This window comes from Lucilia cuprina, chromosome 3 (assembly GCF_022045245.1).
Source record: "Lucilia cuprina isolate Lc7/37 chromosome 3, ASM2204524v1, whole genome shotgun sequence".
Classification (NCBI taxonomy): Eukaryota; Metazoa; Arthropoda; class Insecta; order Diptera; family Calliphoridae; genus Lucilia; species Lucilia cuprina.
This window is the reverse complement of record NC_060951.1, coordinates 64418432-64445556: the sequence shown is the minus strand read 5'-3', so window position 1 is coordinate 64445556 and position 27125 is coordinate 64418432. Positions and strand designations below refer to the sequence as shown.

Here is a 27125-nt window from a genome sequence, read left to right as displayed (position 1 = left end):
CACAAAATTCTTATAAGGTGAAAATTTATTAAAGGGAAATTTTTGGTACTTTAATAAGGTAGAGTATTATAAAATATTTCTATTTATATCTTTATAGATAAAGATAATCGTTAAGACTCAGTTATCTTCAGGGTCTGAACTTTATACAATTTTCTTAGAAATATTTTTTTAAAATTTGGTACACCATTTAGAAATATCGGAGCTAGACTTTCGAAAAGTATAAAACACTTAAAGTAGTTTTGAAAACAAAAAACCAACTTTTGTTCAAATATAGGATATTCATTAAGTTGACAACAAAGAAATAACATTTGGACAACAATTTTGGAGTGAAGTGGGTGAAACAAGGGTTAATGAAAAAATTTGAATATTTCAGAAACTTGATGTGATAGAAGAAAGAAAATGCAGATAGAGCTTTTGTATATAAATATTTTTAATTCTATTATAATTTTTCTTAAAAAAGTTATATCAAAATATGTAAAATATATAAATATATATAATGTTTCCATAGTATTGTCACTTTACATGATTCAAACTTTCAAAATCCTCTAAAGTTACATGCAATTTAATCAAGATTTTTTTCTAACAGAAATAATAATTAATAAGCAATTAATAATAAATAAAAACAATTATTACAAAATCTAAAAAATATATATAAAATCTACAAACGCATCAAAAATTTTATCATAAAAAAATTTAAACTACAAAATGATTTGTCCCAAACGTACAACTGAGCTGTTGGAGCTTCATCTAGAACCTTTAAAGGATAAAGATCCCGCCTGGGAAATAGCTGTTTCAAAAATTGCCGGTCGCGGTGTATTCGCCAGTCGCAACTTAAAACGTGGTGATGTTATATTTCGTGATATACCCTTGTTAATTGGTCCATCGGCACGTAAAGAGGATACTTTGAATTCGTGTTCGGTATGTTTTAAAATGTTACCCGACACCAAGTTCATGTGCCGCAATGGTTGTGGTCTACCCATATGCTCGTTGTGCAGTAAGAAGAAACAACACAAACAGGACTGTACTCTGTTCAAGTCCTGGGAACCCTGTGAACCAGATGTGGCCAATTCGATTATAATACGTTTACTGTGTGTAGCCAGAGCTATAAATTGCACCAAGGAACAGAGGGATTTAATCTATTGTCTTCAGGCTAATTTGGATAATAATCATCGCACTGAGGTGCGTAATGCCGCTAAAGGTTTTAAAAAATTCCCCACCGATAAGAAGTTAATAGAAATTATGAATCGTACTGTAGCCGTTTTGCGCACTAATGGTTTTGATGAGACCTCTGATCGCACCAATGACAATCAGGAATTTTTCTATCGTGCTTTGTTTCCTCTGTTCGCCTTGATGAATCATGATTGTGTACCCAACTCGTATTATACTTTTGATGAAAAAACCAACAATATGATTGTAAAAGCTTCGGTGGATATACCAGCGGGAACTGAAATTACCACAACTTATACGAAATTGTTTACCAGCAATATTGCCCGTCATTTGTTTTTGAAAATGAAGAAGACATTTACTTGCAAGTGTCCAAGATGCTCGGATCCCACTGTAAGTATTTTTTTTTAATAAAATATATAACATATTTTATTTACAAAAATATGAATCGTTTATTTTTGCTTTATTAAGCACATTTTCAATACAAAATTCCTACAATGTGTATGGAGCATAGTCATTACACTGATATTATTTGACCCATGGTTAGAATAGTTTTTTTTATTGCGGCGAAGGCTATACAAGTTGACGACCCATCTATATTAGAATCAATAAATTTTCTTGGCACATTTCTTTATTTGAGTAATTTCTTGCCAAAAAATATTTCACTAACAATTGTACGAATTTTTGTTTAAAAACCTCATTAAATTTTTATTGACATTTTTATTACAATTTTAATATACAAATAATTAAATCTGCAATTACAATTAAACAACAAATTTTCTTATGTGTCCACGTTTTTAAAATTATAATCTACATTACGTTGTATTAAAAGCTATTTAGTAAAGTGAATAAATAAAATTTTTAATATAAAATAAATAGAGAACACTAAACGAACTTAAAGAAAAAAAAAAAAAAAAAAAATATAAATAATTGGAACGCAGTTATCCTCAGTTTAAGTTCTAGTTCAGTTTTAGTTCAGTTCTAGTTCAGTTCTAGTTTAGTTTTAGTTTAGTTCTAGTTCAGTTCTAGTTCAGTTCTAGTTCAGTTCTAGTTCAGTTCTAGTTCAGTTCTAGTTCAGTTCTAGTTCAGTTCTAGTTCAGTTCTAGTTCAGTTCTAGTTCAGTTCTAGTTCAGTTCTAGTTCAGTTCTAGTTCAGTTCTAGTTCAGTTCTAGTTCAGTTCTAGTTCAGTTCTAGTTCAGTTCTAGTTCAGTTCTAGTTCAGTTCTAGTTCAGTTCTAGTTCAGTTCTAGTTCAGTTCTAGTTCTAGTTCAGTTCTAGTTCAGTTCTAGTTCAGTTCTAGTTCAGTTCTAGTTCAGTTCTAGTTCAGTTCTAGTTCAGTTCTAGTTCAGTTCTAGTTCAGTTCTAGTTCAGTTCTAGTTCAGTTCTAGTTCAGTTCTAGTTCAGTTCTAGTTCAGTTCTAGTTCAGTTCTAGTTCAGTTTCTAGTTCAGTTCTAGTTCAGTTCTAGTTCAGTTCTAGTTCAGTTCTAGTTCAGTTCTAGTTCAGTTCTAGTTCAGTTCTAGTTCAGTTCTAGTTCAGTTCTAGTTCAGTTCTAGTTCAGTTCTAGTTCAGTTCTAGTTCAGTTCTAGTTCAGTTCTAGTTCAGTTCTAGTTCAGTTCTAGTTCAGTTCTAGTTCAGTACTAGTTCAGTTCTAGTTCAGTTCTAGTTCAGTTCTAGTTCAGTTCTAGTTCAGTTCTAGTTCAGTTCTAGTTCAGTTCTAGTTCAGTTCTAGTTCAGTTCTAGTTCAGTTCTAGTTCAGTTCTAGTTCAGTTCTAGTTCAGTTCTAGTTCAGTTCTAGTTCAGTTCTAGTTCAGTTCTAGTTCAGTTCTAGTTCAGTTCTAGTTCAGTTCTAGTTCAGTTCTAGTTCAGTTCTAGTTCAGTTCTAGTTCAGTTCTAGTTCAGTTCTAGTTCAGTTCTAGTTCAGTTCTAGTTCAGTTCTAGTTCAGTTCTAGTTCAGTTCTAGTTCAGTTCTAGTTCAGTTCTAGTTCAGTTCTAGTTCAGTTCTAGTTCAGTTCTAGTTCAGTTCTAGTTCAGTTCTAGTTCAGTTCTAGTTCAGTTCTAGTTCAGTTCTAGTTCAGTTCTAGTTCAGTTCTAGTTCAGTTCTAGTTCAGTTCTAGTTCAGTTCTAGTTCAGTTCTAGTTCAGTTCTAGTTCAGTTCTAGTTCAGTTCTAGTTCAGTTCTAGTTCAGTTCTAGTTCAGTTCTAGTTCAGTTCTAGTTCAGTTCTAGTTCAGTTCTAGTTCAGTTCTAGTTCAGTTCTAGTTCAGTTCTAGTTCAGTTCTAGTTCAGTTCTAGTTCAGTTCTAGTTCAGTTCTAGTTCAGTTCTAGTTCAGTTCTAGTTCAGTTCTAGTTCAGTTCTAGTTCAGTTCTAGTTCAGTTCTAGTTCAGTTCTAGTTCAGTTCTAGTTCAGTTCTAGTTCAGTTCTAGTTCAGTTTCTAGTTCAGTTCTAGTTTCAGTTCTAGTTCAGTTCTAGTTCAGTTCTAGTTCAGTTCTAGTTCAGTTCTAGTTCAGTTCTAGTTCAGTTCTAGTTCAGTTCTAGTTCAGTTCTAGTTCAGTTCTAGTTCAGTTCTAGTTCAGTTCTAGTTCAGTTCTAGTTCAGTTCTAGTTCAGTTCTAGTTCAGTTCTAGTTCAGTTCTAGTTCAGTTCTAGTTCAGTTCTAGTTCAGTTCTAGTTCAGTTCTAGTTCAGTTCTAGTTCAGTTCTAGTTCAGTTCTAGTTCAGTTCTAGTTCAGTTCTAGTTCAGTTCTAGTTCAGTTCTAGTTCAGTTCTAGTTCAGTTCTAGTTCAGTTCTAGTTCAGTTCTAGTTCAGTTCTAGTTCAGTTCTAGTTCAGTTCTAGTTCAGTTCTAGTTCAGTTCTAGTTCAGTTCTAGTTCAGTTCTAGTTCAGTTCTAGTTCAGTTCTAGTTCAGTTCTAGTTCAGTTCTAGTTCAGTTCTAGTTCAGTTCTAGTTCAGTTCTAGTTCAGTTCTAGTTCAGTTCTAGTTCAGTTCTAGTTCAGTTCTAGTTCAGTTCTAGTTCAGTTCTAGTTCAGTTCTAGTTCAGTTCTAGTTCAGTTCTAGTTCAGTTCTAGTTCAGTTCTAGTTCAGTTCTAGTTCAGTTCTAGTTCAGTTCTAGTTCAGTTCTAGTTCAGTTCTAGTTCAGTTCTAGTTCAGTTCTAGTTCAGTTCTAGTTCAGTTCTAGTTCAGTTTTAGTTCAGTTCTAGTTCAGTTCTAGTTCAGTTCTAGTTCAGTTCTAGTTCAGTTCTAGTTCAGTTCTAGTTCAGTTCTAGTTCAGTTCTAGTTCAGTTTCTAGTTCAGTTCTAGTTCAGTTCTAGTTCAGTTCTAGTTCAGTTCAGTTCTCTAGTTCAGTTCTAGTTCAGTTCTAGTTCAGTTCTAGTTCAGTTCTAGTTCAGTTCTAGTTCAGTTCTAGTTCAGTTCTAGTTCAGTTCTAGTTCAGTTCTAGTTCAGTTCTAGTTCAGTTCTAGTTCAGTTCTAGTTCAGTTCTAGTTCAGTTCTAGTTCAGTTCTAGTTCAGTTCTAGTTCAGTTTCTAGTTCAGTTCTAGTTCAGTTCTAGTTCAGTTCTAGTTCAGTTCTAGTTCAGTTCTAGTTCAGTTTTAGTTCAGTTCTAGTTCAGTTCAGTTCTAGTTCAGTTCTAGTTCAGTTCTAGTTCAGTTCAGTTCTAGTTCAGTTCTAGTTCAGTTCTAGTTCAGTTCTAGTTCAGTTCTAGTTCAGTTCTAGTTCAGTTCTAGTTCAGTTCTAGTTCAGTTCTAGTTCAGTTCTAGTTCAGTTCTAGTTCAGTTCTAGTTCAGCTCTAGTTCAGTTCTAGTTCAGTTCTAGTTCAGTTCTAGTTCAGTTCTAGTTCAGTTCTAGTTCAGTTCTAGTTCAGTTCTAGTTCAGTTCTAGTTCAGTTCTAGTTCAGTTCTAGTTCAGTTCTAGTTCAGTTCTAGTTCAGTTCTAGTTCAGTTCTAGTTCAGTTCTAGTTCAGTTCTAGTTCAGTTCTAGTTCAGTTCTAGTTCAGTTCTAGTTCAGTTCTAGTTCAGTTCTAGTTCAGTTCTAGTTTAGTTCTTGTTCAGTTCTAGTTCAGTTCTAGCTAATCACTCGTTTTGTTCTTAAACTTAAATTTAAATATAAACACCAAACAATTTTCACGTGATATCTAATAAATGTTACTTAGATATGTTTAACGGATCAGTTCAAATGTTTGCGTTGATAAATGGGATCATTAAAAAACTATGCAATAATAAATCATATGAGTAGAAACTAAGTAAATTTAGAACTTTAGATTAAATGAATAATTGCTTTGTGTGGGCAGACAGTAAGACTTTAGTTATGCACAGTGGGAATAAATATGAGAAATATTAATTAAGATGTTCTGTTATAAGCATGAAATATCGACTAATAATGATTTAGTTTTAAAATACGCATACCCTTTGATTTAATGTTATATCCTTTATCATAAGACTTCACTATTTTAAATGAACTACAACATAAGGTTTAAAGAAACAAAAAAGATCAAAGCAGATATAATCAACACATGTTTTGTAAATTTTATGACATACAAACATCTCCTGGCAAGGCACCCTGTTGTGTTTTTCAACAAAGTTTATTATTATTTTTTAATTAAAATCAAATAAAATCTTCTTCACCCACTAAAAAAATACCAAAAGTTTTTATAACATGCCGACATTTATTTATATTTTCAGTGTGTTCTTTGTTTTTCAAAATAAACAAAACATTTTTTTTTTCAAAAAATATAATACGGATTTCCGAATATTAAAAAAAATTAAACATTCGAATCAAATAAAGAAAAACATACAACAAAAACATAAATTGTTTAAGCATAAAGTTGAAACAAATGAGCCAAACGATTTTATTTAAATAAATCAAACAGAAATTATACCATCAATAAGAAAATATAAATAAAAAACATTAAATCTAAACATTAATTGCTTAAAATAATAATAAAAAGAAAACAATTACGATTCTTAAGAAAATTTAACAATTAACACACTTTCTTTATTTTTATTAGCACATCTTTTTGCGATTTTAAAAAAGACAGAGGCAGTCTTTCTTTTAATAAAAATATAGAACAGTTTGATAAACAAAATAAATTTGGCAAAATGAATGCTAAAAATGTTTTATGTCAAGATCTCCCATAAAAACTATTGAATACTTGAACTTGAATATGCTTTTAAAATTTATATGTTCTTCCATTTTCTTAAAATGAAAAGTATTTGTGATACTTTTTTGTTAATTATAAAAAATTTGAAAGAAATGTTAAAATAGAAAGGAATTTGCAAAAAATATTAATAACAATAAAAAACAAAATGTGAAATGTTTATTTAGTAGGAAATTTTTGGAAAATGATTCATGGAATATAAACAAATGGGGTCAAATCTGGCACACTTTTTATTTAATAGTTAAACATTTTAGGCCTAAAAGTTTTATGGATTTTTAAAGGTCGATGCGAAAAATTAATAAAAATCGTGTAGAAAACTTTTTTTGTCATAAAGATTTTGCGATTATTTTCATAGATTCATTTCTATGATTTTATTACAGTGCAACAACTAGAACTGAACTAGAACTGAACTAGAACTGAACTAGAACTGAACTAGAACTGAACTAGAACTGAACTAGAACTGAACTAGAACTGAACTAGAACTGAACTAGAACTGAACTAGAACTGAACTAGAACTGAACTAGAACTGAACTAGAACTGAACTAGAACTGAACTAGAACTGAACTAGAACTGAACTATAAACTTAAAATTAAAAAAATATAAATCCCAAAACTTAGCAAATGATAGCACTCTACTACATATCTGGTAAAAATTATATATGATTCTATTTGTAGACGATTTAAGAAAATTTACGTGTTTTCTCTTATGTATATACGATATTTTAACAATTTTATGATTTTGTTATTTTTGTTCGAAATGTGAATGAAATTAAATAATATAATGATTGAATTATATCTGTTTAAACAATAAAATACAAAAAATTAAGTTAAAATATGACACAAACCAAAACATATATTAACTAAAAAAGTATTTTTTTATACAAAAATATATAGATATTATATATTTTGTTCCAATCTCTATAAATAACATAACAAAAATGAAAAGGAATTTAATTAAATGACTAGATCGTTTTCTTTTAAATATTATAAATTTTTTAAAAGAATTTTTAGCAAAATTTATATATTTTGTGGTGGATTAACAAACATTTAAATTAAAATCTTTTAAAGCTTTAGAAGATTTTTGTTTAATATGTTTATGTTTTTAATAAAATATAAAAAAAAAGTATTTTTAGATTTAAAGAATTCTTCACACTATGGAATTATATATATGTGTGAATTGCTATTAATTGCTGGAGGTGTAAATGTAATTTAACAAGTTTCTCGAATAGTTAAGAATTAATGTTTAGCCATTTGAATTTTGTACGAAGCGTATGAGTTTTATTAAATTAATGTAATTAATTATTTATCATACGTTTAGCTATAGTCATGATTATATTGATATTTTTAAATGTAAAGTAATATGAGTGTTAAGTAAATTTACGATTTAATCGAAAATTTGTTTTTTTTCTTCTATTTCCAGGAAAGAGGAGCTTTTATTTCTGCTGTCTATTGTCGCGATACCAATTGTACTGGTCTGGCCGTACCCGAGGTCACCGGTTTGCCACATCCAAATTGGAATTGCTTGGAATGTAAACAAAAATCCACACATGCTCAAATGGTTAAGGCTCAAGATTTTGCTTCCGGCGCCATTAATGCCAAAACCAATTCACATTCTTTGAAAACACTCATCGAATATTTGAACGAAAAATGCACCAGTTTTATACCCGACAGTAATTATGTAGTCATCGATGCCAAGCTCCAGGTCATAGCACGTCTCAGCAAGAGTGTAGAGGATTGTGGCGAAGAATCAGTGGGCACAAAAGCCAAATATTGCCAGGATATTTTGGACATAATGGATAAATTGGGATTGGGTGATTGTGTTATGCGCACGTATCTGGAAACGGAAAAGGCCAAATGAAATTAATTATATTAAAAGAAATATATTCTATAAAAGTATTTAATAAAAAAATTTCTTAAAAATGTTCTAAATTTTGTTGATGTTTTGTTAGCAAATAAATAGATGATATTTTTTTGTTTTATTTTGTATTATAATAAATTACATTTTACAAATATTTAATTTAACAAATTGTTTTAAACATTGTTGAAATTTTACACAAATTTGTGTGTTTCCTTTTAAATTGTTTGCTTTTAAAACATGTGTCTATATGCTTTAAGTGCCAACTATAATAAATAATTTTTAAAAAATAATTTAAATTAGCAAATTATATTTTTTTTTTTCTCTGGCTTTCGTTTTTAAGAGGCTGCCATCACTACAATTTAAATATCATTTTTTAATTGTTTCAATTAGGAATTTTTGTATGTGTCAATATTAATAGGAAATATCGTTAAACTGCCACTTGCTATAAATACTATAATTTGTTTAGAGAATTGTAGTGGCTTTTTTAAGGCGCACAGTATTTATGTTTATTTGTTTGATGTTGTATTATTTGAAAAGCGTAGGGGTATTTACGATTTAGTGTATTGACAAACATGTTGAGTAGTTTTTGGACTAGTCTGGTTGCTAGTATGGATTAATCTATAAAGGATCGGTTAAACTAGTGTTTGGACTAGTCTATTGATCAATCTGTGGGCAGGTTTATTGACTAGTCTATGGACTAGTCATAGCTAGACTTTTGATCATTCTATGACAAGTCTATGGACTAGTCTTATGACCAGTCTGTAAACTAGCCTATTAAACAGTCTATATACTAGTCTTTTGATCAGTCTCTATACTAGCCTATTGATCAGTCTCTAGACTAGTCTATTGATCAGTCTATAGACTAGACTTGTAATCAGTCTATGGACTTGCCTATTGGTCAGACTAGCTTATTGATCAGTTTTTAGACTAGTATATTGATCAGTCTATGGGCTTGACTATTGATCAGTCCATAGACTAGTCTACTGATCAGTCTATTTAATAGTCTGTCTACCAGCCTATGGGCAGTCTATTGATCAGTATATGACCACTCTAAGGGCTAGATTAATGGATAGTATATGGGCTAGAGTATTGACTAGTGTAATGTAGAGTCTATAGTCTAGTTTATTAATCCGTCTATAGACTTTTCTGTTGATCAGTCAATAGGACCAGTATATGCTTGTGAGTTGATTACTCTTCCAACTAATTTCTTGACTAGTAGACATGACTATTGGCTAGTATATGGACCAGTCTAATGTCCAGATTATTTATAAGTCTATAGGCTAGACTTTTAAATAAAATATAGACTGCAAAATTGACTTGTCTATTGACCTAGTCAAAAAACTAGGTTGTTCACTAATCTGCTGAATAGTTTATGGACTGTTGAATAGTTTATTGACTAGTTTATGAGTCTGTAGGCTAAATTAAAATAATTTAAATAGAATTTAAATTAAAATAAGTTTCAATTAAATAGTTTCCTGTTGCATTTAAATTAGTTATTTACTTAACAAAGAAAATACAAGTTCATTATCAAACACGTTACAAACACTTTTCTGCTGCCAATTTAAACAAATCAAGAAAACTTGTTAAAATTGCGTTTGATCAAGAATAACACGAAAAAAACGATCTGTTTTACATCAGTTCACTTACAAAACCATTTAAAATTATTTAAACAAAAATGCTATAACAATAAATATAAAAAGAAAAATTCTAAAAAAATAAAAAGTAAACTAAAACAACAAAAAATAAAATTTTAAAATTAAAAAAATTTGCTCTTAAAATTTAAGCAAAATTTTTGAATGGAAGCAAATCTTTATGTCTAATTAAAAATATTATTTATTACATGCTCTGGTTAAAATCTTTTAAAAATTTTACAAAATTCAAAAAAAAAGAAAACTACAAAATTTAAGTAGCCGACAAACTTAACAACTAGAAAATTAGAAAAATAGATGTTTTAAAGTGCCAAACAATATTTTGTTTTTATTTGTTATAAAGTCAAGAAAGACGACATTAATATCGCATTTAGATATGAAAATATATAGAATTTTCACTTTCAATTTATGACAAGTTTGATAATAAATTACAACAAATAGTTTTGTGTTATATTCATTTATATTTAAAATAGTTTTCGTTGAAATTTATTTATTTTGTTTGTTTTTCCCAACATTATTTAACGCATGAAGTATAATTTTAACGCATTGTCAAAATATTTTTTTTTTAAATTTGGTAAAACACAGGAATTTTCTTTTTTAATAATTATAAATGAAAAGCGGAAAATTAAAAACAAAATAATAAAATTAGGAAAAATTATAATTAATTTAATTAAAATTATGTAAATATATTAATTAAAATCGACGACTACAATTTGTTTACAAAGTTTACTAAAACACATGAAAATAAGAAATTTTCAGCAAAAAATATTTTAAAAATTTATAATATCTAAATTTAAAATTATTATGTTTGTGTTTTTTAAATTTAAAATATTAAATTTTAGGGCAACAATTTCCTCAAAATTACTTTTTTTATGCGGAGATCTTCTAATAGATTTTTAAATTAACATTTTATCATTTGTCTGTCTGATATAAAACATATTTTAGAGCTTTTTATTATTGATCTCAAAACGATCTGAAAACTTTAGCAAAATCCCAAAAGCTCTTAAGCATAAATAATTTTTATCTCATTCAACAACCCCACGAAACTTTTGAAAATAACTTTTCTTTCTATGATTTTTATAACAGCATACTTTTAGGTGTTTTTGTTAAAAATATCACGATCGTACTTGTTTCAAAACAATTTGTCATCGCATTTCATTTTGATTAATTGTTAATTGTTCGAGTAAATGACAATGTCATGTGTACAGTTGTGAGCTTGCTGGCAAATGTTTAAAAAAAAAATTGTAGAATGTTGTTGTTTGGTAGACAATTACAAATTGTTTTTTATTTAAAATTTTTCTTTTAAACAATTGTTTAATCACTTAACAATACTTACTTTTTTAAATAAAATTGCTGTGAATGAGACCAAAAACGTTTCTTTAGAAAAGTTATGCGACTAAGATCCATAGGAAAGTTCTGTGCATAAGATCGTAATATTTACAATAGAAAAGTTATGTTCAATGTTCTATAGAATATAGCAAATTTTTCTATAGAAAAAATTTGTTTACAAGATTACAAAACTTTTTTTTAGAAGAGATCTTTTTCAAGATAATAAACTTTTCAAAAAAAAAAAACATCTGTTCACAAGATCACAAACTTTTCTATAGAAATGATCTGATCGCAATATCACAAACTTTGTATATAAAAAATCGGTTCACTAGATAACAAACTCTTTTAGAAAAGATTTTTCACAAGATTACAAAATAACAAACTTTTCTAGATAGATCTGTTCACGAAATAGCAAACTTTTCTTAAGAAAAGATCTTTTAACAGTATCACAAACTTTTATATAGAAAATATTATTTCACAAGATCACAAACTTTTCTATAGAAAAAATATGTTCACAAGAACTAAAACTTTTCATTATAAAATATATTTGCACTTTTCTATAGAAATGATCTTTTCACAAGATCACAAACTTTTCTATAGAAAAAATCAGAAACTTTTCTGTATAAAAGATCTGTTCACAAGATCAAAAACTTTTTATTATAAAATATATTTTCACAAGATAACAAACTTTGGAATAGAAAAGATCTGTTCATAAGATCACAAACTTTTCTATAGAAATGATCTGTTCACAAGATCACAAACTTTTCTATATAAAAGATCTGTTCACAAGATCAAAAATTTTTCATTATAAAATATATTTGCACAAGGTCACAAACTTTTCCATAGAAATGATCTTTTCACAAGATAACAAACTTTTCTATAGAAAAGACCTGTACACAAGACCAAAAACTTTTCATTATAAAATATATTTTCACAAGATAACAAACTTTTGTATAGAAAAAATCTGTTCATAAGATCACAAACTTTTCTATAGAAATGATCTGTTCACAAGATCACAAACTTTTCTATATGAAAGATCTGTTCACAAGATCAAAAACTTTTCATTATAAAATATATTTTTTCAAGGTCACAAACTTTTCTATAGAAATAATCTTTTCTAAAGATCACAAACTTTTCTATAGAAAATATCTTTTCACATGATCACAAACTTTTCTAAAGAAAAGATCTATTCTACCAAAAAAATCTGTGTTATCTTTTTTTAGGAAAATGCGGTGACATGATCACCTATTCTATAAAACTGTTCGCCAGAAAAGTCCAAGGTTCTTTCAGCTAAGTTTTTTTTTAAACTTTTACTAATAACGAAAATTTACTCCAGATTTTCTCTTAACTCTTTCTTAAAGGGTTAATAAAATTTGTTTAAAGAAAAAAATGTTCATTAAACTTTTTCTAAAATCAAAAACTATTTTTGAGTGCATTTATATTCTCGAAATGTTAAACAAATACTACTACCTCCCACAATTTCCAAATATTTTATTTTTCCACACAATTTAATGAATTAAGTTTTATTTGCTTTGATTTTGTTATTGTTTTCTTATTCTGTTTATTTTGGCCGATAAAAAATATTTGAGTTGAATCTATTTTATTAGCCGAGTATTGTAGCGAGAGATTTTCATTTCTGATTTTGATTTTCTTAGGAAATTTTAACTTTTTTGTAATGTGTCGTGATAGTTTCTTTAGTTGGCAATAGAATTTAAACGGTATCGGTAGTCGGGAAAAAATGTGTTCAAGTTAAAGATCGTGTATACTAGAGAATAAGAAAAAAAAAGCTTAATACAATAATACAATAAAAAAATATAAAAATAACTGTTACGCAAAGCATTTTAAATAAAATTCCAATAAATAAATAAATACATAATAACAATAAATGCCAAAATGTCCATGACTATAAGTGTTTCTACGCAGGAATTGGCCGAATTGATAAATGTGCATTTAGGTGAATTGTTAGAAAAAGATCCAGCATGGCAAGTTTTGGACTCTCCCATATCTGGCAGAGGCATTTTTGCCACCAGGGATATAGCCGTGGGTGAAGTCATTTTGCGCGAACATGCTATACTGGCGGGACCTACAGCCAATATGTCCTCCACTATAAATACTTGCTGTGTGTGTTATTGTCATCTCGAGGGCAGTGATGAGGAAATAATGTGTAAAAATGGTTGCACAACGCCGGTATGTGATAAATGCATAACCTCCGATAGACATGCCATGGAGTGTTTGCTATTTCGCAAATGGAAACCTAAAGATACCACCAAAATCAATCGTCATGCTTTGCGTATAGTTTCCATAATACGTTGTTTCCGTTTAGATGAATTACAGCGTAAACTGCTCTATGCCCTGCAAGCTAACGCCGATAAATATTATATGAAAGAGGTTTTAAATGCCTCTAATTGTTTTGAATACTTTCCCAAAGAATCAGATATGTTGGATTATTTCTATCGTACTATTTGTGCTTATAATACAAATGCATTTGAGGGTCGCAGTTGTGTCGGTGGTCATGAGGTATTGGTACGTGCTTTATTTCCTTTAGCCGGTCTACTTAATCACAAGTGTACACCGAATGCAAATCATCATTTTGAAGATGGTGAAACTATTGTGTTAACTGCTGCTCGACCCATAGCTAAGGGTGAGGAAATTGTTATGGCTTATGCAAAGATATTGTGGAGCACATTGGCTAGAAGAGTTTTCTTAGCCATGACAAAACAATTTATTTGCTCTTGTGAGAGGTGTTGCGATCCAACGGTGAGTTTTAAGAAAGTAAATTTAGAAATATTGTATTTTTTTGGAATAAAATGGAATAGGAATCAGTTCGTGATTTTTGAAAAAAACCTCACCAGTCTTGGTTTTGAATAAAGAAAAGCTCTTTTTTAAATTTACAACTTTTCTATAGATTAATTGGCAAGATCACTACAAGATCTACAGAAAAAAATGTTGACAAGATCATAACATTTCTATAGAAAAGCTTTTTGTTTAGACCATAAAATTTCTATGTAGAAGTTATTTTTCTTCATCACAACTACTCTACAGAATTGTTCATTTTTTAAATCACAACTTTTCTATACAAACGTGTTTTGTCAAGATCACTTCTTTTCCATAGAAAATTATTTTTCAAGTTCAAAACTTTTTTAAAAGAAAAGTTCTTTATTAAGTTTACCATTTTTCTATAGGTGAATTCACAAGTTTTTGTTAAAAAATTCTTTGACAAAATCACACATATTCTATAGGAAAGTTCATTGGCAAGATCATAAATTTAATTGGCATGATCATGACAGAAAGAATCATTGACAATTCACAATTTTTGTATAGAAAAGTTCTTAGTTTAGACCATAAAATTTCTATACAGATGTTTATTTTCTTGATCATAACTTTTTTACAGAAAAGTTTTTTTTTTTTTTGAAGATCACAACTTTTTTTTACAAACGTTTTTTGTCAAGATCACTTCTCTTCCATAGAAAATTATTAGTCAAGTTTCCAAATTTTTTAATAAAAGTGTTATAGATGAATTCTTTTAAAAGATCAAGGTCACAACTTTACTACAGAAAAGTTATTTGCCAAGATCACAAACATTCAAAAGTTCTTTATCTGAATCACTACTTTTCAATAGAAAAGTTTTAGGATCACTAGGTTTCTATTTAAAAACTCTTTCTCAGGATTACAGCTTCGCTATAGATATTTTAATGGAAAATTTTTCAAGATCAGAACTCGAATATGAAAACGATCTTTGACAAGATGCCAACTTTTTCATAGAAAAGTTTTTGCTTTACAAAAAAGTAAATTTTCTACTAAGTAAAACGTTTAGTTAAACTTTAATTTACTAAGAACTTGGTTCTATATAAGAAAGATCTTTGCAAAGATCTTGACTATATTTTGCAATTAGATATTCACGATTTAAATTTATATTTAAAAATTTCACATTACATTAATTAAAAAATTCACCTTCACTGACACGATTCATACGCCTTAAAAATGTAATTAAAATTAATTGAATACCATAAAATTTCGAAAAGAAAATGCTCTGTAATTTTTCATTTTTACACTATTCATTATTATTATGAATTCTGTAACATTTTTTTAAATCTTAAAAAATAAAATTATTAAAAATCTTTTTCAATTTGTACATACATCCTGCTAACATGCACATCTTCACTTCCATATGCATGATTAAAAAAAACCAACACAGACACACATATTAACAAAAAATTAAATTAAACAAAATTCAAATATTTTAAAAATAACTTTTGTATTTAGAATAAAATCACAAAGCACAAAATATAGAAAACAATTTATGAAATTTTATGCCACTTGCCGAGAAGGTGTTGTTGCTTGTCAATGCATCTGTCTGTCTGTCTGTCTGTCTGTCTGTCTGTCTGTCTGTCTGTCTATCGTTATAATCGGCCTTTTTGTCATTAGCCACTATAAGACATTAAATAAATTTGAAATTCTGTTGAAATGCTAATTTAAATACAGAGTAATTAAGGCAAGGGCGGAAACGGTTGATACTTTATGTTTAAATGTGTTTATTACTGATCGTTTTTAGTTCATTCTCTCATTTTGGAATTATAACTATATGTTTGTATATGTACGTTTGTATAACGAAGGGTATCAAATGCTATGACAAACTTTAAATATCTGGTGTACATATTTTAAATAAATAGATGCACATACAAACATATATTAAAGTAAATTTAAACAATTATAATCTTAATAAACAAATAAATTTCATTCAAATATATAATCAAATCTATAAGTAAACGTGACTGCAAGGGCGCGTGGCAAAAATTTTTTATATTTAAAATTTGATATTTTTTTATTTTAATTTGATGAATATGTCAACATATAAATATAAAACTAATTTATTGCAGAAAATAACAATTTAAGAGCATATATTTGTTAAAAAAGAGAAAAAGCTTTGATATAAAAAGCTTTCTATATATAAAATTTGTAGCATGAGATAGATATTTAAAAAAAATTTGGTTAAGTGCCAATAATAATCTATGAATGAATTAAACATAAACAAAGTTAATGATATTTAAATAAAACAAATTTGGACATTATTATTGTAAATTGAACAAAGTGATAGCACAACAAGGTATTGGATTTTCAAGATCAATATCAAATAGAAATAAATTTTCTTAACTGTTTGCATTTTGGTTACTTTGTGTGCTAAATGTTTGAAGTATACTTTTATACCCTACACTACCATATCGATCTTACGCCTAAAAGTGCGCAAGTAACTTGCCGAAATTTTTAATTTATTTTATTAAAATTTGGACCAAACGTATTTTTTTGGCACAGGGACAGATCTTATTGAAAATTGTTAAAATCGGTTAATTTTTTCATCTTTCCCTCATACAACCGGACCAACTGATTTAGGTTTTTTTATGTCATAATTACTTCATGTACACAACTATCTCTCCAAAAATAGGTACAACTAAGCTTTGTATAAGGGATGAAACTGGCGATTTTTGTAATGATCGGTCATTATTTGACCACAACCATAATTTAAACAATTTTTTAAACGCTTAAAATTGGTTTAGTGACTTTAGTGTCGCAGTGATATTCAGCATAACGATCTTTTAGATAAATTCTCCAAATTTTATGAAGAGCTGTCCACGCATGATTATGACTCCTTTATAAAGCCTGTTTTAGAAAATTAGTTTTTCAATTATTTAGTTATTTATTTATTTATTTATTAAGTTACTAAGTTATTTAGTTATTTAGTTATTTAGTTATTTAGTTATTTAGTTATTTAGTTATTTAGTTATTTAGTTATTTAGTTATTTAGTTATTTAGTTATTTAGTTATTTAGTTATTTAGTTATTTAGTTATTTAGTTATTTAGTTATTTAGTTATTTAGTTATTTAGTTATTTAGTTATTTAGTTATTTAGTTATTTAGTTATTTAGTTATTTAGTTATTTAGTTATTTAGTTATTTAGTTATTTGGTTATTTAGTTATTTGGTTATTTAGTTATTTAGTTATTTATTTAGTTATTTAGTTATTTAGTTATCTAGATATTTAGTTATTTAGTTATTTAGTTATTTAGTTATTTAGTTATTTAGTTATTTAGTTATTTAGTTATTTAGTTAGTTAGTTAGTTAATTAGTAAGTTAGTTAGTTAGTTAGTTAGTTAGTTAGTTAGTTAGTAAATTAGTTAGTTAGTTACTTAGTTAGTTACTTAGTTGGTTTCTTAGTTAGTTTTTGCCGTTTTTTTTTCTAAGTGTAAATATGTATTTATTGTTTTTCATTCTTAAATTCAACTTGTTAAGAATTTATATAGATTTGACAACAATCTCTTTTAACAAAATACCTTGCAATTAAAAGCAATTTGAAGTGTAAAACTATGTAATGATGTATGCAATTAAATATTTGAATATCAATGCATAATTTTGTTAGCGAGTATGTAGATGCAACTGTATTTTGCAACAATGTAATGAAAATGAAATTTATTAAAATATACTGACATCAACAAATTGAAATTTTAGTAAAAAATAAATAATAAATGAAGAAATTTAATTAGCAAGTTCATTGCAATGAAATAACAATAAATGGCAATGAAAAGTTGTTGAAAGCATTTTATAAACGATAATGTATACGCTTATTAGGATAATTGCGATGTGAGCAGATGTAAGGGTATTTGCAAATATCAAGTCTTTTTAGAATGAAAGTATTAAGAATTTTTAAAAGAAAAAACTTACTGTATTAAATTTTTCTCACATTTCTGATTCGCTATAGGAATGATTTTTTATTTAGTTTTTTTTTTTATCAAGTTTTCTATGGAACCACCCATATTCTCATTGGCATGCACACATGCAGACCTGTCTATCATGATGTATGAGTTTTCCGCTGTGACGTTTTGCTCTTTACTAATTTATTTTCTTTATATAGTTGTTGCTGTTACCTTCAATAAATTAGTCTAGACAAGAACCTAAATATAGTAGACATAACAACATATTGGCTAAGTTAGCTTTGGCTAAAAAGAGCTCAGCAGCAGAATTTTTATAGCAATCTTTAGGCAGTCTACATATTCATGCATTTTGAACCAATTATAAAGGGTGCAAAGAGATACAAGCACGTATGAATGCACAATGGGTTAAGTTGGCAACATTTTAGGGGGAGATTTACTGAGTACTTTTTTAATTAATGTCCATAGACTTGTTTATGAACTAGTTGGTGAGCATGTTTATAGACTTATTCACAGTATAGTTCACTGTTTAATCCACCAAATAATCAGCAGGCTGGCCCACCAACTATAGAGTTCAAGGACTTGTTAGGTACTAGTCCATAAGTTAGTCAGGAGTTCATGGCACATACTAGTTAATAGAATATTCTAGTCAATACTATTGTCTAGTTCATAGAGTAGAATTGTGCATAAACTAGTAAAAGTTCATATATTTGATCACAGGTTAGTAAATATCAATTAATAGACTACTTAATAGATTTGTTCACAGACTAAACTTAATGACTTAGTAGACCACTGACTAGACAATAGACTATTATATATGTATTTATATTAGTCTATAGACTAGTAAATACATAGACCTTTTGATAATTTTTAACCCATTGTGCAATAGCAATGTTTGTGCTTCATAGCCACAACTCGCTGCCACTGCTGCTGCCAATTTTCTAAACATTGGAAAATCATATTTTATTCTAAATTTTTTTAATAAGTATGTATGTGTCTGTGAGTTTTAGCGCAATTTTCTCTAAGATTTTGTTCTTACAATATTTTGTTTTTTCTTCAAGAAATAAAGTAAAGCAAACACGTTGTGCGGTAATAGTTCTTAGAGAAGAAAAAAAAATATTGTGGTTGTTTTTTTTAATGTCGTTGGGTTTTTGGGCATTTTCTTTCGGTTTTTCACGCGTAATTTTTCTGCACTTGAGCTAAAACACACATATTTATGAGAAAAAAAGTAAAAATAAAAAAAAAATGAAAAGAAACAAAATTCATAGTGAAATATAAGCGTTTTTGTACCAGAGGCCAGACAATTGTTGAACAAGTACTTTGGGCCGCTTTAGTTATCTGTTGCAACTCGCAATGAACGGTGCGGTTTTTCTGAAAAAGGCTAAATAAAAAATATTAAAAAAAGAAGAAAATATTAACAAAAAATAAACAGAATTTAATAAACCTTTAAATTTCAAGTGTTTGTGTGTTTATTTTTTCATAACGGTTTCAAGTTGCAACATTGTGAAGCCTTTTTTAATATGTACGTGTTTGTTGTCATCCTTGTATAGTGTATTGTTGCACGGTGTTGTATTGTTTAACGGAGTGTTTGTTTAAAAAAAAAAAACTGTATCCTTACTCACACTTAAACATAGATACAAACACACACTCACACTGTTGTTCATTCTCTAAAATAGAGATTTACATACATACTTATACAACTTGTAAACAATGGCGACACCAGCTGAGCTGGCTCGCCTTATTGACCTGCATTTATCAGATTTACGTGACCCTGAGCCTAACTGGACAATAGGCCCTTCAAAAGTGGCAGGACGTGGTGTATTTGCCACACGCGATATACAACAGGGCGAAACTATATTTCGCGAGAGAGCATTGGTTGTGGGGCCAACAGCACGTAAAGGTTCTATATTAAATACTTGCGTCTGTTGTCATAAATTATTGGGGGTCAAGGATTTTTTATGCAAAAACAAATGCACACTACCAGTGTGTGATAAATGTGCCGATTCGCCAGAACATCACAATGAATGTCAATTATTTCAACGTTGGCAACCGATGGATATGAAGCAGATAAATGCCAACAGAAACAACAATACAACCATTACCAGCAATGGCAAGGCCAATGGCGTTGGCAATGGTAAAGTCAAAGGCAAGGGAATTGCTAGGCATAACAATAACACGAACGGATCGAATGGTAATGGTCTGGTAGCTGATGTTCATGAAAAATCGCCCGAACTAGTAGAGCCAAAGCAGCAGACGGAGGAGCAGACAGAAGATGATTCTTATCCTCCCGTAAACTCCATGTCCTTACGCCTTCTAACCGCCATACGTGTCTTCTTTCTCAATGAGGATCAACGCGCTTTAATTAATGCAATGCAGGCTAATAATGATCGGGGTTATCGCCAAGAAATTATTAAAGCGGCTCAATGTTTCCGTAAATTTCCCACTACCGATAAACTTTTTATGGATCGTCTCTTTCGCAATGTAGGCGTGTGTAACACGAATGCCTTTGAAACACCCTGTAGGGTAGGAGAACATGAAACCCTACTTAGGGGTCTTTTCCCCCTAACCGCCGTCATGAATCATGAATGCACGCCCAATGCTAGTCATTATTTTGGTAAAACCTGCATGGTTTTGGTAAGAGCTGCTCGTTTTATACCCAAAGGTGCAGAGATTACGACAACATATACGAAAATTTTATGGAGTAATTTAACAAGATGTATTTTCTTAAGAATGACCAAAAATTTTATATGTGATTGTGTCAGGTGTAACGATAATACAGTGAGTATTGCAAGTAGGGTGTTGTAATGTGAACAAAAATTTACATATTAAAAACACAAAAGTGAAAGTCGTCTAATTGAATTAGATGACCAAGAACTTAAATATTCATAAATAATAAATTTGTAAGGTTTCTTAAGGGAAATGTGAATGTTGAGAAAAACATGCTTGTGAAATTTTTAAATTTTTAATAAGTGCTTACTTCTTATACATATTTTATATGAATGTTGGCAAAAATTTTTCTGTAGTTTGAAAACTAAATTTTTCTCATTAAATATTTATAGTTAAAAAAGGATTTTATCGATAGTTCAACTTTTTTTTATAGCAAAAGTTAAAAAAATCAATATAGAGAAACCTTAGGAATTTTTTCTGTTCGTTAATTTTACTTCTTTCCATAGAATTGATAGTATTCCAGTGATAAAAAATATTTTTACTCATATGTATTCGTCTACAACGAAGGAGCAATCAACATGATTATTTAGAGGGATACGATTTTTAATCTCTATAGCTTTTACTCGTACGCAAGCGCAAACACAACTAAGAAACAAACAAAACCAATTAGAGAGCTCATTTTGACTCTCTACCGATGCCTGATTTAAAAAACGTTTCGCTTGTTTGTGTCGTGAGAAAGGAACATGTGTACCTAGCTGCTTTAGTTTAAGCTTCGAGAGAAAGTAAACTTTAATATACATTTGTTTGCTGAACAAACTAATATTCTGACAAAATCACATAAGGCTGAGATAGTACATCTTTTATAGTTAAATTATTTCCTTAAAATATTACTAAATAAAACGAAAGCTAAGTATTTTAAATAAAATTAGTAACGAAAACTAATTTTGAAATCATAATTTTTTTCAATAATAGCACAGTTTTCAATAAAAAAATTATTGTAAAAAAAAATAAGAATTATATTCGCTTGATCACAATGAGTTTAAAAAAAATATTTTATTACAAAACAAATTATAAGATTTTTTTTTAATTTCGCATCATACACAAACTTTCATCTGCAATTTTTCCCCTAACTTTGGAAATAACGCGATATCATTTTCAGTTTACTTGTTGTTATACCCTACACCACAGTACTGGGTGTTTGTAATATTCACCTTAAAATAGTCGATTTAGCTATGACCATCTGTGTGTACATTTAAACTTTGTCCATAAACCTTGCGCAAGCTACATCTTCCAATTTCCAAGATCTATTGATGTTAGTTAAAACCACTGAAACCACTTTTGTTAAAACCACTGAGAAAATCTATTGAAAATAGTTATGATTGGTCCATCGGCCTAGATCCCATACAACCATACACCCCGAATGGTCTAAATGTCTAGACGGATGTTCGGACCTCATTTTACCCTAGGACCTCATGAAACCATCACACATTGAAAGGGAATACAGATGAAAAATTTGATAGTCGTATAGCTATCTAATTTATTTTGAAATTTAAAAAAAAATGCAATTTGGTCGCATTAAATCAGGGATGTATTTTTATGTAAACACATACTAAAAAGGGAAACAGCTGTTACAATCTTACTTTGTTATTTGTTCAATTCACAATCAAGTAGTATATTGTATCTACTAAAGTGTAGTAAGAGTGTTTGTGAACAGATTTTTGTAGCAAGTCATAAGTTTATGTTCACAAAAAAAAAAAAAAAAAAAAAAACAATCAAAACAAACAATGTCAAAAGTAAAAAAAAAACAAATAATATTAAATAATTAAACGAGCAAAATAAACCAAATTAATTTCATTTTTATTTAAAATTCTATTATTTTCATTATTCCACATTTAAACTAATAAATAAACAGTTTTTAATAAAATTTTATTTATGTTTTGGTAAACAGCTGTTTGTTTGTAATTTCTGTGTTACCACTTTATCGTTTTTTCTGCCAAAATTTTTGCCGATTGAATTTTTTATTTATATGCTGAAACAAACAATTGACAACACTGAATTTTCTTACGACACTCGAAAAACATATGAAAAATTGTCGTAAGAGTTGTATAGAACTTTCGCATAGAAAATACCAGTTATATGTCAGCAGCTGCTGACATACAACGGTACAACATCGATTGTGAATTGAACAATTGTTTTATACCAATCGTATAAACACAAATAATATAAATCATACGACTTTTAGAATTTAATTTTACTTTTTCATTTTACGTACGTAAAGTATGATCGTGTGAAGTGCCCTTAAGAAAATTCGGATAATTTTATAAATCTCTTTTAAAAAGTATCATTCTTAAATGATAAATTACACTTGGTGTTCTATTGTGTTAGAATAAAAAAAAATCATTAGCCCCCTTAAGATTATATCAATATTTTTGCAAAAATTTTATCGATCCAATATAGATTCTTCTATGAGTTAACATTGATTATGATAACATATTAGTAGGTATGGTTAGAACATATTAAAATGTAATAAAATATTGAGTTCAATATTTCGATGTATTTTTCAGAAGAAATGACAAAATCCCTTCTCCTTCCGTTTAGATCATGGGTATAAAAATACAAGGATTCTATTACAACTCTATAATATTTCTCGATTGTTCTCTTACCAAAATTTGTAAATTATTAACAAATTATCACTCTATTTTTTGAAAACAACATAAAACTGTACTCGTTTATTTACTTTGTTTTGCTCGATTTGCGGTCACTTTACGTTTTAAATTTCAAACAACTTGTTGGCTTTTTAAAATAAATTTTCAATAGAACCTACAAAATTTTGAAATAAAAGATAATATATTTGAAAAGTTCAACGTACCTTAAATTAAAAATTCTTTGTCAATGTCCACTAAAGCAACAAAAAAAGAGCAACAACTAAAAACAAAATATAATTAATACATTGAAATTGTATTAAATTTTTTTGTGTTATGTTTCTTTTTTTCGTAACAAAATTAATTATTTTATTTCAACACAAAAAATACTATTTTAATTTCATTTTTTTTCGTATTTTTACTTCTATTGTCGTTAATGGTGTGTTTATATTGCTGTTTAAATAAATTAACATACATTTATTTAGTTATGTGAGTGTTTGAAAATGAATTGAGATTTTTAAACAAAACATCTAATTGATTCTAAGACGAATTTTCGTTACCCTTTAAATAGGTGTTCGAAAATGTCATCTTAGAACTAAAGCTTAATTCTCAAATATAGTTTAACGCTCAAAATATTTAAATCAATTTAATAGTTTTTATAATTGTTTAATGAAAAAACTTACTATTTAACCACCAAACTTCATTCATAACATACTTAATACATTTTTTTTTGTAGCGATTTCAAAGAACTTAAAATTCCACTCTAAATTTTCACACACACTTTCTGTCTCATGTCATATGGCTGTTTAATTTTTTATGTTGAAAATCTTTTTATTTTTAAATTATTTAGTGGAAACAAAAAAAATCTTAAAAAATTTACACTTATTTTCACATTATTTTCTTTTTGCAAAACATAAATGTTTTGAAATTTATTTAAAATTAAATTGGTTTTATTTTACTTATTTTTTGTTTTCCTCTTGGAAGTCGATTTATGTTGCTCTTAAAAAATAATATCTTTTGATTTTTTTTATATTTGGCTTTAAAATCAATTTATGGATTTTCAGCATTTTTTCCTTTTGTATTTTATTGTTATTTCTTTTAAAGATATTAATTTTTTTCTAGTGTTAGAATTTTAGCACGTAACTATGCTTTAGCGACCAATCATCAATGAACCATCAGATATTGAGAAAATTCTTCAAAATAACTTGAACTTTCTGTTCTAGGTCAGTTCTAGTTCAGTTCTAGTTCAGTTCTAGTTCAGTTCTAGTTCAGTTCTAGTTCAGTTCTAGTTCAGTTTTAGTTCAGTTCTAGTTCAGTTCTAGTTCAGTTCTAGTTCAGTTCTAGTTCAGTTCTAGTTCAGTTCTAGTTCAGTTCTAGTTCAGTTCTAGTTCAGTTCTAGTTCAGTTCTAGTTCAGTTCTAGTATATTTCTATTTCAGTTCTAGTACATTTCTATTTTAGTTCTTGTTCAGTTCTAGTTCAGTTCAGTTCAGTTCTAGTTCAGTTCTAGTTCTAGTTCTAGTTCTAGTTCTAGTTCAGTTCTAGTTCAGTTCTTGTTCAGTTCTAGTTCAGTTCTAGTTCAGTTCTAGTTTAGTATTTATTTTATAGAATTTTTTCCATTTGTATTTAAATTGTTAATATAATTTATTTATCTTCCGCAACAGGAAAATGGTACCTACCTCTCAGCGCTATTCTGTCGTGAAAAAAACTGTAAGGGTATCGTGATACCAGTGCAAACGAAAACCATGCAACCTGATTGGCGTTGTCTCACTTGCGAAGCAGTCTTTCCTCATGCGAAAATGGCGCGTTATCAAGATTTTGCCTTAAACACCATTAATAATCGTATAAATGTCAGCAGTGTTAGCGATATGATCACCTTTATAAATGATGTCTGTCCCAGATTTTGTCCCTCAACAAATTATGTGTTAGTCGAAGCCAAACTTAATGTTATATGGCGCATGTCGAAAGTGTCAAAGGAGGAATATACCGAAGAACAATTGCAATGTCGGGATCGTTATAAAGAGGAAATATTGGGTTTATTGGAGAAACTAGGAGCTGGTGATTGTACTTTAAGGAAACTCATAACCGAACAAATACAATGAGAGTAAATTAAGAACATAATGTGATGTTAATTATATTAACTATACTTTGTAGTTGAATATTTATGTTGTGTGATTAGAATTTTGAAATAAAAAATTAATAATTAAAAAAAAAGTAAATTAAATTATCTTACATTGTTTTTAATGACAAATTAAATTGTATTTAATAAAGTACACAAATTTTAGACAAGATAATTGACATTTCTAGACAGCTGTCATTATTTTAGTTTTCTTTTTCTTGCTCTCTATCACCGTGATCTGTTGTGAAATCTGCACTTGCAACAGTATGTAAACAAAACAGACGGACATGTTAGTTTTTTGTTTGAAGATCTGTGTGTGTGTGTGTAAAATATTTGTGTAATTATTCATTTTTAGATTTTATTTAAGCAAATAACTCAGGGTGAAATTAGGTCTTTAGTTTTATTATTTTGCATATGTTTTTGTTTATTAGAAACATACATATTTGTATTATTTTGTAGTTGCAGTTTTTAACAACTAAAATAAGAAAGAATATTGTATTATTTTTAACAAGCCTTAAAGATTCGTTGTCATAGATTTTGTTAAACATTTACGAAACGTCATGTTTTCCCTACACTTAACAAAATTGATGGGTTTATCAACCATAGGAAAATGTTAATTACATTTTTAAGAAATTGGCACAAAACATTTATTCAAACGATTATTTACTTAATATATTTTAAAAAATTTCTAAAGAAAATTAAGTTTTATGTTTTTTATATGCTTACTACACCGAAAGAAAAAATGGTTTTATGAAATAAGAAAAGAAATATATTGTTTTATTTGGTATTGAGAATTTGCTAAAAATCGTGTTTTTCGAGATAAATAGCTTCTTTTTCAGACTCTGTTAGGAGTTCTAGTTTAGTTCTAGTTCAGTTCTAGTTTAGTTCTAGTTCAGTTATAGTTCAGTTCTAGTTCAGTTATAGTTCAGTTATAGTTCAGTTCTAGTTCAGTTCTAGTTCAGTTCTAGTTCAGTTCTAGTTCAGTTCTAGTTCATTTCTAGTTAAGTTCTAGTTCAGTTCTAGTTCAGTTCTAGTTCAGTTCTAGTTCAGTTCTAGTTCAGTTGTTGTTCAGTTAAAGTTCTACTTTAGTTTTCATATAGTTCTAGTTGAGTTCTAGATTAAATTAAAATTTATTTCAAGATGGGTTTGAGTAAAGTTCTAGTTCAGCTTGCGGTAAGTTTTAATTCAGTTGGTTTTCATATTTAGTAAAAGAAAATATTATTTCTTTAAGTGTATAAATTAGTTTGCAGTATTTTTTTTTTTAAGTGAGAAACTTTTTGTAAAATTAAATTTCTAATGTCTACTAAAATGTAAAAATATTATTTCACTTACAAACATTTTGTTTTCAGACTGTCTCAAACGAGTGCGTACAAATGATTTATGTAGATGGGCGTTTTTTTAATTAAAATACATTTTTGCTATGCTATATTTATTTTGGATGTTATTATTTTTTTAGTTATGTTAATTTTATATTTTTAATCTTCTAAGAACTGATGACGGAAATACCTTAATATTTCATTAAGATCGAGAGAAGAAAAAAAAAACCAAAAACATGGCCGTACCACAAAGAAAGCTCGAAACACTGAAAATTTGAATGGCAAAAAAAAAAAAACTCAAAAATAAACAAATGTTGCCCAATTGACATAGTTTTGATTATTAATTGTGTTCGTATAGGTAAGTACAATATCGTTTCAATATAAATGAATTTATTCAAATAAAATGCAAGTGTTCAAAATACAAAAAAAAAAAATAACAAATGAAAAACATAAAATTAAAATTGAGACACCAGACAATTATTTACTAATTGACAAATATTTACAGGATTTAAGGTTCATTTGTTGCTGTTGTTATA

At 28.4% G+C, this 27125-nt stretch overlaps 2 protein-coding genes across 3 annotated transcripts; both read left to right on the top strand.

The window, feature by feature from the left end:
* Positions 1 to 592: 592 nt before the first annotated feature.
* On the top strand, positions 593 to 8236 carry LOC111674823 (SET domain-containing protein SmydA-8). Its single transcript, XM_023435482.2, has 2 exons — positions 593 to 1557; positions 7733 to 8236. Exons 1-2 carry the CDS (start codon positions 706 to 708, stop codon positions 8168 to 8170), a joined length of 1290 nt encoding a protein of 429 aa, XP_023291250.1. The 5' UTR covers positions 593 to 705; the 3' UTR covers positions 8171 to 8236.
* A 4614-nt stretch (positions 8237 to 12850) lies between these two features.
* On the top strand, positions 12851 to 25372 carry LOC111674805 (SET domain-containing protein SmydA-8). Of its 2 annotated transcripts, none has more exons than XM_023435461.2 (2): positions 12851 to 13905; positions 24819 to 25372. In XM_023435461.2, the coding sequence occupies exons 1-2, from the start codon at positions 13042 to 13044 to the stop codon at positions 25254 to 25256; spliced, it is 1302 nt and encodes a 433-aa protein (XP_023291229.2). In that variant the 5' UTR covers positions 12851 to 13041; the 3' UTR covers positions 25257 to 25372. The 2 variants fall into 2 exon arrangements, with proteins under 2 accessions (XP_023291229.2, XP_023291228.2); XM_023435460.2 differs by lacking the exon at positions 12851 to 13905 and adding an exon at positions 19020 to 20625.
* The last annotated feature ends 1753 nt before the right edge of the window (positions 25373 to 27125 follow it).

What these genes read in the sequence shown, in the direction of transcription:
- LOC111674823 (XM_023435482.2), top strand. Translation starts at nt 706, where the DNA reads ATGATTTGTCCCAAACGTACAACTGAGCTGTTGGAGCTTCATCTAGAA. An exon ending in CAAGATGCTCGGATCCCACT is followed by an intron (nt 1,558 to 7,732) that starts GTAAGTATTTTT and finishes TTCTATTTCCAG; the next exon opens with GAAAGAGGAGCTTTTATTTC.
- LOC111674805 (XM_023435460.2), top strand. Translation starts at nt 19,558, where the DNA reads ATGGCGACACCAGCTGAGCTGGCTCGCCTTATTGACCTGCATTTATCA. An exon ending in TCAGGTGTAACGATAATACA is followed by an intron (nt 20,626 to 24,818) that starts GTGAGTATTGCA and finishes CTTCCGCAACAG; the next exon opens with GAAAATGGTACCTACCTCTC.